At 44.0% G+C, this 12,362-nt stretch overlaps 1 protein-coding gene across 3 annotated transcripts in view; it reads right to left on the minus strand.

The window, feature by feature from the left end:
• Window positions 1-5,785, minus strand: part of Vps26a (VPS26, retromer complex component A) — a 28,511-nt gene extending 22,726 nt beyond the window's left edge. Inside the window, exon 1 of one of the 3 annotated variants that reach the window (XM_031346845.1) lies at window positions 5,653-5,785. In XM_031346845.1, coding sequence (XP_031202705.1) covers window positions 5,653-5,655 — 3 coding nt within the window. In that variant the 5' untranslated portion in view covers window positions 5,656-5,785. Of the gene's footprint in view, window positions 1-5,267; window positions 5,606-5,652 lie in introns of those variants that run through there. The other 2 variants (XM_031346844.1, XM_031346843.1) reach the window with 2 other exon arrangements.
• Between the last annotated feature and the right edge of the window lie 6,577 nt (window positions 5,786-12,362).

Genomic DNA, 12,362 nt, shown 5'->3' on the forward strand with positions numbered 1-12,362 from the left:
AAAAAAAAAAAAAAAAAAAAGAGCAGAGCACTGACTGCTCTTCCAGAGGTCCTGAGTTCAATTCCCAGCAGCCTCATGGTGGCTCACAGTCATCTATAATGGGATTTGGTGCCCTCTTCTAGTGCGTCTGAAGACATCTACAGGGCACCCATATAAATAAAATAAGTACATCTTAAACTGTAAAGATGGCAGCTTCCCATCAAATGAGCCTAGCTGCTCCATTAGCAGTCCTCTAACATCAACCTTCCAAGCAGCTTAGCCCCATAGACACACCCCTCACACAGTGCCTGTATCCCCTTCCTACTCTGTTTTGCACAAAAACCAAAGGAACTGTTTAAAAACGCACACCTGATCATCATGTTAAGTAAAATAATCTCAAAAAGATAAATACCACAAAATTCTCATATAGAATCTATATTTAACTACACATATACAAACCTGTGTGCATGACACAAAAGCAGAGGATAACATGCAAGGAAGGGAGGGGAATGATGACAAAGGGGATTAACAAGTTAAATACACACTGATACATAAGTATAAAAAATGTCATATGGGAGCTGGAGGGAAGATCTGAGCTCAGATCCCCAGTACCCATGTGAGGGGAAAAAAGCTGTGTGATTGCTTGTGTCCATAACCCTAACACTGGGACGGACAGACACAGACAGACACAGACACAGACACAGACACAGTCACAGACACACAGACACACAGACACACACACACACACACACACACCTAAGCAGACCACTTCCTTTAAATATTCCAACAGGAATGGGAATTCCAACAGGCTGGGAAGCTTGTGAACTAGATCTAGAGAGTAGTTTGGGGCCAGAGAGAAGGCACCATTAAGTTACATGCCTGGAACCAAGACTTATGGCCAGAGATCAATCCCTAGAATCCATATGATAAGAGAAAACCAACACCCACAATTTGTCCTTTGACCTCCACACATGCAGTGTGGCAAGTACCCCCACACAACAAATCATGGTAAACATTTCTTTAATTAAAAAAGAATGTAGTTTGGCAGCTAGCCATGCTGGTGAATGACTATAATCTCCACATTTAGGAAGCTAAGGAAGGAGGCTTACCTAAAGCTCAAGGTAGCCTAGGCTATCCAGTGAGTTCCAGGACAGCCTAGGTTACGGAATAAGACCTTGTCTAAGAACAGAAGCAAGCACACAACAAAGAACCTATGAGGCTGAGGTGCTATTATATGGGATACACAGATTGGCCTTTTGAGTCAGGGTCTCACCATACAGTCTAGGCTGGCCTCAAAATCACAGGGACCTACCTACCTCTGCCTCATTAAGTGCTGGTGTTAAAGGCAAGCACCACTATGCCCAATCCAAGTATTAATACAATAATATTTTATCTGAGCTCCCGACACTCACTTTGTAGAGTTTATAAATTTATATATTTTCTTCATTTATTTTATTGTGTATAAATGAGTGTTTTAGTCTGCATATCAAGTTTGTGCACCATATGCATGCCTAGTACCTGCAGAGCCCACAGATGGCATCAGATCCCCTGGCACTACAGCTATATAAACAGTTGTTAGCCATCATGTGAGTGTTAAGAATTGAACCTAGGTTCTCTAGGAAAGTAGCTAGTGCTCTTAACAATTGAGTCATTTCTCTAGCCCCAATATGTAAAATATTGACTTAAAATGTTATTTTAAACACACATACAATATATTATTTGATGTGGCTTACAGATAGACCTACCAGCCCTCCAGATACAATAACCTTAAACAATGGAAGTAATTAGTGCAGAAATTCATCATATTTGCCTGCCCTCTTGCCCTAGAGTCACCTGACTCACTCACCCAGTGTTGACCACCTCACCTCTGTAAGGGTTTACCTTATACCCTAATGCAAACTGGATTCTCCCGGCTTTGTTCTCTCAGGCTGAAGAAGAATCTGACTCTCCCTCTGAGCTGTGCACTCTGAGGACAGACATTTTATCTTTGCTCACCACTGAAAACAAAAGCCTAAACGCAGTTTACAGTACTTTCTACAAGGCCTCAAATACCTGTGGAGTGCTACTTTTAGTACATATATGCCACTCTAGGAACAGAAAATAAGTGACTACACACAAGAAAATGGACTGAAATCCGAAACTGTTGGTGAAACGAGCCCTTCCTCAGAAAACAAGGATGAATTGGGGCAAAGTCTAAGTCTGGAACTCATTAAGCATCAGCCCAGTCCTAGGGAGGACAGATAATGACAGTAAACAAGCCAAGGAGCCTCCAAAGGTTATGTAGGTCACGGGTGACACAATGACCAAATTGTTTTCACTATTCCTATATTAACAAAACAGACAGTTCCTTTTGTGTGTATGTATATGTGTAAATCTTTTTTTTTTTTTTTTTGGTTTTTCGAGACAGGGTTTCTCTATGTAGCCCTGGCTGTCCTGGAACTCACTCTGTAGACCAGGCTGGCCTCGAACTCAGAAATCCACCTGCCTCCCAAGTGCTGGGATTAAAGGCGTGCGCCACCACCGCCCGGCTGTGTAAATCTTTTTTAAAATTTATTTATGCATTTCTTTTTAACGTATGTGTTCTGATGCCAGAAGAGGGCATCAGATCCCTTTATAGATGGTTGTGATCATGTGAGTGCTGGGAATTGAATTCAGGACCTTGGGAAGAGCAGCCAATATTCTTAACCACTGAGTCCCCATCTCATCAGCCCACATAAATCTTTTTTTTATTTATGTATGTCTCTTATCGTATTAATGTTTTCCCTGAGTGTATATTTGTTTGCTGTGTGTGTACCAGGTCCTTTAGCGGTCAAAAGAGGGTATCAGATCCTTTGCAACAGATCCTGGGACCACTGTGTGACTGCTGGGAAGTGAATCCAGGTCCTAAGAGAGCGGCCAGTACTCTTAACCGCTGAGCCATCTCTCCAACCCCTATAAAAGGAACAATTTCAAATAACTAACTAGAAACTAGTACGTTTAACATGCTCCAAAAACACCTACCCATTTTCTTTCTGCAATGATATTTATTATTTTTTAGCAACATTACAAACAAATTCAAATTTTAACAGAAAGCTAATTTCAACAAGAAAACATGTAATTAGTTAAATATTTAGAAAAGAGAGAATGATGGGTATGTGATTTACAGAATCCACCCTCAGCTGTCAGTCTGCTTCCAGAGGGCAGTGAGGACTGAACCCAGGGCATGGGCCTGGTATCCTACCATTGAGCAATTATCACCCTTTCCCCACAGCCTGAAACTGGGTCTACATGACCCAGGCTGGCCTTAAATATGAGATCTTATCTCAACTCCCAGCAACGTTCAACACTATGCCCTGTGTCCCAGATACCTTCCATAAACCAAGTCTTAAAAGTCGAAACTCCTAAAAACCATAAATTGTGAAATAGTGTATTTCGCCCAAAAATTTATATATGTGTGCAGCTCAAAATTAGTTACTTGATATTTACTAATTTCTGCTATGTGCAACTAAGGCAACTGAGGCAGGAAGGGGAAAGGAACAACTGACAAGAGGGGAAGACAGTATACTCCGTAGCTGCCTATTTTAAACAGGGAAACTAAGTCAGATACATTCAACAAAGGCAACTGGCAGACTCCTCTTCCCATAGTGTCAGCATTATTTCATCTGTCCATTTGAGTTACAAACCAAAGGTAGGGAAATTAAAATTAATTTTCACCCCCCAATTGGATACTCCCCAAAGCTACTTAAAGGAAAATTAAGACTTGGAAACTATGAACAATGTTTTACATAGAAGATGATATATGGCAACTTTTTTCTACATATATTCTCTATATAGCACACTGAATGGTCTTTTCCAATTTGAAAGTTGACACTTAAAGTCACAAATTAAATACTATTTTAACAAAATTAAATTGCCACTAAAGCTGCCAAAACACTCAAGAAGACACAGTTCTGCAATATTTTCAATAACGGGGCCGGAGAGATACAGCTCAGTGGTTAGGAGCACTGACTGCTCTCCCAGAGGACCCAGGTTCAGATTCCAGCATCTACATGGTGGCTCATAACTGACTTTAACTACAGTTCCAGGAGAGCTGAGGCCTTCTTGAGGCCCTCTCGGGAATCCAACAAGCACATAGTACCAAGACATACATTGTTTACCATTACCATCTAGCAAAACTACATACGGATACATAAAAATGTAACAAATTTTTGACCACCACTTAAGAAAATGTATTAAGTCTGCTTGATGTAAAGAAACAGAACTTGAGGGAAAGGAAGAACATAATCAAAATATATATGAACATATTTTTTTTACAGTAAGAAAAAAACTGAAACGAGCTCAGGGGAACCGAGGCTTCCACAATGTATTCACTTGAGCCCACACACAATGAAACAGCAAATTCTCATACATAACATGTACATCCATACAAAGGCTTTAAAGCTTTACAATTTCGTTTGACAAATACCTTAAAAATAAGAAAAAAGTTGCTCTTGAACTTAACTGGTAGGACTAATTAACTAAGTAACCAAAAAGTAAGACAGCAGTTTAAGTTTTCTTTTCAAATTATAAGCAATGAAAGGGGGGGCTCCCTAACAGCCAAATGATTCCTTCTTAGTTATTTACTGCAGCTGTAATTTCCACCTTTAACTAATTTATCTAAACAAATGCCTAACTCTCCTGAGTCTGTAAGCTGCGAGGGAGTGAGCAGTTTGCCTTGTTTATCTGTCCCTGGACGCACCCAAAATACGAGTTTAAGAAAACGCTCCCAGAATGAACTTAACCCCATCCCCCAAACTCGGGAGAAAGCGACATGACTTCTGACTTCAAGTTATTTAATCAAAGCAACGTTTTAAAAATAGACCTGGCTGGCTGGCTTGAGACGAGAAGTTTCAGTTTATTAAAAGTGGTGAGCTTGGGAAGAGCAGGTAACTGTAAGGAGAGTGCACAGTAGGCTCTCAACGAGTCTAAGCTAAATAACACGAGCCACATGAGCTCCAATCTATAGACTGCGGGCTTATAGTTAAACACTTAGCGTGCCCAACAGTGCTTTCCACTAAGTGTGGTTAAGTGCTCTGATTTCCATCCCAGCCTGGGCTCCCAAGACACTGCAACATCCCAAAGCGCCAAGCTGTAGAAACCGCTTAGGGAAGGAAGTGAAACCAAGTGCTTAACTCGGTGTCGGGAGATAAATGAGGGTCTCGGCTGGCTCCGACACCCTTTCCTCTCCCCTCCCCTCCTATCCTACAAGTGCCAAAAGCTTCCTTCCACCCGGGTCCCGAAATCGCAGAATGTCTCCACATCCAGCTTACAGAAAATGAGCGGACTCTATCGAGCTCGGGACTGGGAAGGGGAGCAGCTCTCGCCGGAGTCCGGAACTGACAGACAGAGCACTGACTGTCCCCGGCTACCTTGGAAGGCGAGGCTGCGGGGCTCCGGCTGGGCGAGTTGCGAGTGCCCAGCCAGGGTCCCCACAGCCGGTCGAAGAAGGCGGGCAGAGGCTCCGACATAGCCCAGGACAGTGCCGCCGGCCGGCCGCGGGGGCTCAGGCCTGGCCGGGACCAGGCAGCCGTCAGGCCTCACCGCTCCGCGCCCCTTCCCTGCAGGCTCGGTGGCGCCGCGCCCGCCGTTGCGAGTCCCGCCGCGCGCCCCGCGGTCCCCGCGGGAGACGACCTCGCAGGGCCACCGCGCACTCACCATTGTCACCGCCGCCGGGTCCCCCCACTTGACTCGGCTTCTCCCTCAGCTTGGGTGCCTGCGCCCCGCCGCCCGTCACGTGACCGTAGGCCACCAGCCGCACGTGACCACTCCTTTTCCTCGTCTCCCTCCTCCCACCCCCCCACTCCAGCCCCGCCCCGCTAGAGGCCCCGCCCTCAGGAAGGCCGTTTAGAGGCGGGGCTTCTCTGCCCCGCCCTCCGGCCGAGGGCGAGGTCTGTGAGTGACGTCGTGTGGGTGGAGTCAAAAATCTGTCTTTTCCCCGGTCCCAGAGCGAGTTAGCTTGTGAGGAGAGCAGTGCGCTGTGGAACTCCTCCCCCGGCACGCCCATTTCTTTTCTCTACGGAAGTTTGAGGGAGGAAGCAAGGGTTTGTGCGGGAGGCGTGTCTTTGCAGTCTTGCTGCATTTCCGACCTTTGCACTTGATCTCACCTGAAGCGGTTTCCCGCCTCAGAATAGGGAGAAAAGCTCATCTTTTAAGCACATCCTTTACAAACCACGGATTGCTCGTGATCCATCCTTCCAAGCCTTGGAGGCAACACTCGACGATCGGTTCCGCCCTCCTTCCCCGGTAACAGCCCTTCCTAAAAAGTTTCGCAAGCGAGCAAAACGCGGCTCTCCTACATCCACTCTGACCCAGCCACCATAGTGGAGACCTAAAAGACCGGAGGATGGATGAAATACTACGAAGGCTTCGGAACTGAACCTTTCATTCAAATTCATGGGGGCTTGGGGAAGGTGAGGGAATCATCAGCCCCATCATAACAAAACTCAACGTAGGAAGCAGAGTGTCAAGTCTGTAAGTCTAAAATACGTCAAGGTTAAAATGAGGCTGCGGTCTCCAATCGCGACAAAATTCAAATACTGGAAATGGGTCTTTTGTTTTGTTTGTAAGACAGGGGGTCTCATGTAGGCTAGGCTAGCCTCAAGTGGAGTGTGAGCACCTCCAAAGTGCCTTCCCAATGCAGGAGTCACTTCTGGCTTTATGCGTTGCTGAAGATGGAACAAACACTGCACTTCCTTCACGCATACAGGGGAAATCTCTAGCCTAAAATTATATTATTTGAAAACAAAGCTTGCTATGCCAGGGAGCTTTGGGAGGAATGGAAGTTTGTGTATATATTTATTGTTGAGACAAGGTCTCACTAAGTGTCCCAGGTTTCTCTGGAATATGCCCTGTAGCCCAGGCTGTCAAGAAACACATCTGTCACAGCCGGGCGTGGTGGCGCACAACTTTAATCCCAGCACTTGGGAGGCAGAGGCAAGTGGATTTCTGAGTTCGTGAGGCCAGCCTGGTCTACAGAGTGAGCTCCAGGACAGCCAGGGCTATACAGAGAAACCCTGTCTCGAAAAACCAAAAAGAAAAAAGAAAAAGAAAAAGAAACACATCTGTCCTACCTTCAGCCTTCCCAATACTGGGGATTACCTGCCAGATTTTCAAAAGGGTAAAATAGTATGGAGACAGAGAAGGGAGCTTAGAGATCAAAATACTATTGATTGAAAACCTGCCGGGCAACGGTGGTGCATGCCTTTAATCCCAGCACTTGGGAGGCAGAGGCAGGCGGATTTCTGAGTTCGAGGCCAGTCTGGTCTACAGAGTGAGTTCCAGGACAGCCAGGGCTACACAGAGAAAGCCTGTCTCGAAAAAAACAAAACAAAACAAAAAACCACAAAACCTGTGATGCAGGTGGCTATCATATCATTCTCCCACTCTATAAAGGATAAGACAGACATAGACGTTCATAGCTGTAATCCCAGCACTCTGGAGACCAAAGGAGAAGAATCGCCATGAATTGAAAGACCCTGGGAGATGACACAGTTAGTCCCCTGATTGACCTGGGCCACAGTGTGAGACCTTGTTACAAGGAACCAAAAGAGAAACAACTGCACATAGTCTTAAGATCTGAAAGTTTAACTGTTTGTTGTTTCTAGCACCGTTTGCTCAAAATACTTTCCCCTGTAAACTGCTGTGGTATGCTTGCCAATAATCTATCCATTGGGGCTGGAGAGATAGCTGAGCTAAGTCAAGAGCACATGCTGGCTACACTTCCAGAGGAATAAGATTGGATTCCCGGCATCTAAATAGTGGCTGGTTACCAGGGGGATCTGATGCCCTCTTCTGGTCTCCGTGAGCACCACATATGCAGGTTTTGTACAGACCGTCTGCAAAACATCCATACACATAAAAGATTTTTTTTTTTTTTAAGTGTTGACTCAAGGAAGTAAAATAAAAACAGTATTGGGTCTTCCATTCAGGAACATTGTAAATTTTTCTAATTTTTAGATTTTTTTTTTTTTTAGTGTTCTTCACCAGTTTCTAGTTTCTAGTGTTACGCATTTTATTACTTATCTCTAAGTGCCTGTATTGTTTAGCACTATTGTAAATAGGACTTTAAATTTTTCCTTTTTCTATTGTTCGTTGTGATGTATGTAACTTTCCTGTATTGACTGTGTACCTTGCCATCTTTTAAATTTTCTTTGATGATTTGATCTAGGATTTTTTTTCTCTCTCTCCCTCTTTTTACCTGGGTTGCGTTTTCCCTTTATGGAGCTGAGGATTGAACCAGAGCCTCATGGATCCCAATCAGCCGGTCTACCGCTAAGCCACATCCTCCGCCGTCTTCCTGGAATCTCTTGAAATCCTAGACTGAGCATCCCAATTGGATTTTTACTTTCCTCCCTCTGTTCCAACTATCTGTCTCTTATTGTTTAGTTTCCCTTTTCCTTTCATGTTTCTTTATTCTGGGAGGTGTATATTACATCGTGTGCATGGAGAGCAGAATTTGTAGATGTCACTTCTGGGAACTGAGCCCAAGTCCTCAGGCTTGTCAGCAAACACCTTTATCTGATGAGCCATCTCGCCGGCCCTTGTTTTTCTTTTTGTCCCAGAAATGGTCTTAGTACATATCTCAGGCTGACCTTAGACTTGTGATCCTCCTGCCTCGGTCCCTGAATCCAAAGATTATATCATGAGTCACCATGTTTGTTCATGTTCCAATTCTCATGATGATGAATGTGTGTGTGTGTGTGTGTGTGTGTGTGTGTGTGTGTGTGTTACTGTGCAGTGGTAGCCATTGTTTGGCATAGCTCTCAGTAAGCTTTCTCTTTTAGTGTTCAAACCCTGGTGTAATCCATCCTTGAATTCTATCAGAGATGGCTTGTGTGACCAACAGAATAACGTGGTGGTGGTGTCGCTGTCTCAATCTGCTCCTGACTTGGTGTTTCCTGTCACTTCCTTCTATAGACATCAGCTCCCAGGCCATAGAGCCCCATGGAGAGGTCACCCCCAGTCTCTTCTGAAAACAGATGGTAGTACCAACTCGCCAACTACTTGAGAATACCAACATGGACACTCTCTTTTTCATCCCTGACCAAGTCTTCAGTAGACTGTAGCTCTCTCTGGTGAACATACTAATTGTATTTTTTAAAAAGATCTATTTATTTATTTTATGGGTCTGAGTATACTGTAGCTGTACAGATGGCCGTGAGCCATCATGTGGCTGCTGGGAATTGAACTCAGGACCTCTGCTCTGTCCCCGCTCACTCTTGGGTAATACACTATAGCTGTCTTCAGACACACCAGAAGAGGGCGTCCGATCTCATTACAGGTGGTTGTGAGCCACCATGTGGCTGCTAGGATCCGAACTCAGGACCTTTGGAAGAGCAGTCAGTGCACTCTTACCCGCTGTGCCATCTCACCAGCCCTCCTAGTTGTATTTTTAAAAATTTATTTCTTTTTGTGTGTGTTAGTGTTTTGCCTTTGTATGTCTGGGTCTGGGTAAGGATGCTAGATCCCCTAGAATCAGAGTAACAAAGAGTTGTGAGCCATCATGTGGGTGCTAGCAATTGACATCGCATCTTCTGGAAGAGCATCCAGTGCTCTTAACCACTGAGCCATCTGTCTTAAAAGACTTTCTGAATAGAATAATATTTCCAGATAATCTACTCAATTTCTGACCAGCATAAACCGTAAAATTTTTAAATGTTTATTGGTTTAAGCCACCAAGGTTTTGGTTTTCTTTGGCTTTTTTGTTGGTTCTGGGTTTTGGGGGGGTTAGGGGGGATCTCACTGTATAACCTTGGCTGGCCTGGAAATTTTTACTCTTTTTTTTTCTTTTTCTTTCTTTCTTTCTTTCTTTTTTTTCCGAGACAGGGTTTCTCTGTGTAGCCCTGGCTGTCCTGGAACTCACTCTGTAGACCAGGCTGGCCTCGAACTCAGAGATCTGCCTGCCTCTGCCTCCCAAGTGCTGGGATTAAAGGTGTGTGCCACCACCACCCGGCTAATTTTTTACTCTTGAATTCACAGATTCACCTGCCAAATCCTGGGATTAAAGATATATAGATAGATAGATAGATAGATAGATAGATAGATAGATAGATATAGATATATGTATATATTAAAGATATATATAGGTATATATATTAAAGATATATAAAGATATATATATTAAAGATATATATATATATGCTACAGAGTTTTAAGGTGATTAGTTATGTAGCAATAAATAATAAGGCTGGACATGGTGGCACACGCCTTTCATCACAGTGTTCATGCAGCTAAGACAGGTGGATCTCTGAGTTCGAGGCCAGCCTGGTCTACAGCGTGAGTTCCAGGACAGCCAGGGCTACACAGAGAAACCCTGTCTTGAAACCAACAGCCCCATCCCAACCCGCACCCTCACCCCCCCCAAAAAAAAAAGACCAATGAGTAATGAATGCATGCCAACATTTTCAATTCCCAAGAGCTCTTATTCTTAATTAGTACTGTGTCCTTGTGAAGACAAAACACCGAGTAATTGCAAATATCCAAATAACAAACAAACAAAAAAAAAAAGGATGCATTTTACATCAATCACTGAGGTAATTTCCCCCATAAAAATTTCCTATCAGAGGCTAGAGGGATGGCTCAACAGTTAAGGGCACTTGCTGCTCTGCCAGAGGACTCAGCTTTGGTTCCACGATGCAAACGATGCAAACGGTGGCTCAGAACTGTAACTCCAGTTTCAAAGGACCTAATGCACTCCCTGGCCTCTGTGCATACAAGGTACACAGAGAAACTCTGTCTCGAAAAACCAAAAAAGAAAAAAAAAGTATACATATGTGCTTGCAGGCAGAACATTATAACATTAAGAAAATATTTTTAAAAGTCTATGTCAAAGAGATGAATGATTATGCTACTAATGTCTTATATTCTATAGATTATTGTTTGTTATTTATTGACTAATTTTTTTCAAACATGGTCTCACTGTGTAGCCCTGCCTGGCCTGGAACTCACCGTGGTGACCAGCCTAATCTTGAACTCACCTGCCCCTGCTTTTGAAGTGCTGTGGAGATTAAAGGCCTATGCCACCCAGCCCAGCTTCTGGAAACCATTTTATCATTCATGCAATAGAAAACAAGTTTAAAGGTAGCAATGTTACTAATGAGCCATTAGGCCCTAAGGAATCATCAGTTTCACACAGCAATTCAAAAGGGGTGGGGGGGGGGGCGGCGGGGGAGCTGGAGAGATGGCTCAGTGGTTAAGAGCACTGACTGCTCTTCCAGAGGTCCTGAGTTCAAATCCCAGCAACCACATGGTGGCTCACAACCGTCTGTAATGGGATCTGATGCCCTCCTCTGGTGTGTCTAAAGATAGCTACAGTGTACTCAAATAAATAAAATAAATCAATCTTGTGCCGGGCAGTGGTAGTGCACGCCTTTAATCCCAGCACTTGGGAGGCAGAGGCCCGCAGATTTCTGAGTTCGGGACCAGCCTGGTCTACAGAGTGAGTTCTAGGACAGCCAGGGCTACACAGAGAAACCCTGTCTCAAAAAAAAAAAAAAAAAAAGGCGGGGGTGGTGGTGGAAAGAAGGCAGAATACCAAAAGATATAGTTTTATGAATATCTTTTAAATTTATTTACCTTTATTTTATGTACATTGGTGTTTTGCCTGCATGTGTGTCTGTGTGGGAGTATTAGAATTTGGTTAGAAATGGGTCGGAGCTGCCATGTGGTTTCTGGGATTTGAACTTAGCACCTCTGGAAGAGCAGTCAGTGCCCTTAACCTCTGAGCCATCTCTCCAGCCCCTCTATTAATAAACAGTGATTGGAATACGGAGACAATGCACTGAGAGAATAGCACCTCACAGCTTCTTTCACCTCTTCTCTCCACTATCTTAGCGTTCTGTTATAATTATAATTGGGGGGAAAAACACATATAATAAAAATGTATTATAGTGATTTGTGTTTGCACCACTAAACAGTGAATGGTCATAAATAGTATTCCTGACATGGTAAAACTATTAAGAGGAACCTCCATAGATCTTCCGAGCGTCACTTGTCCTTTTTCTCAGCCGTGCTTCAGCCCTTCAGCCCCGTCTCGTGATTAGCTCCATGATTCCCAAGGTGAGTTCTATTTTGGGTTCTCATCCCTTGGCGTAGATGGCTTAAAAATGCCATGCCTGAAGTTCAGTGGCACTCTCACAATGGACCTTAGTGGATATAGTTCCCTAGGGAGCCATTACATCTGTTCTAATTTCCTTTCTGTTGCTCTAATAAAATATTCTGACTGAAGCAACTTTGAGGAGGAAAGGAAAGGAGGAAAGACCCACCATTCCGGGTCACAGTCCATCACTGAGAGAAGTCAGAGAGGGAACTCCTGGCAGGAGTCTAAAGTAGAAAGCATGAAGGCTTGCTGACAGCTGACTATAAAA

This window comes from Mastomys coucha, unplaced genomic scaffold (assembly GCF_008632895.1).
Source record: "Mastomys coucha isolate ucsf_1 unplaced genomic scaffold, UCSF_Mcou_1 pScaffold3, whole genome shotgun sequence".
NCBI lineage: Eukaryota > Metazoa > Chordata > Mammalia > Rodentia > Muridae > Mastomys > Mastomys coucha.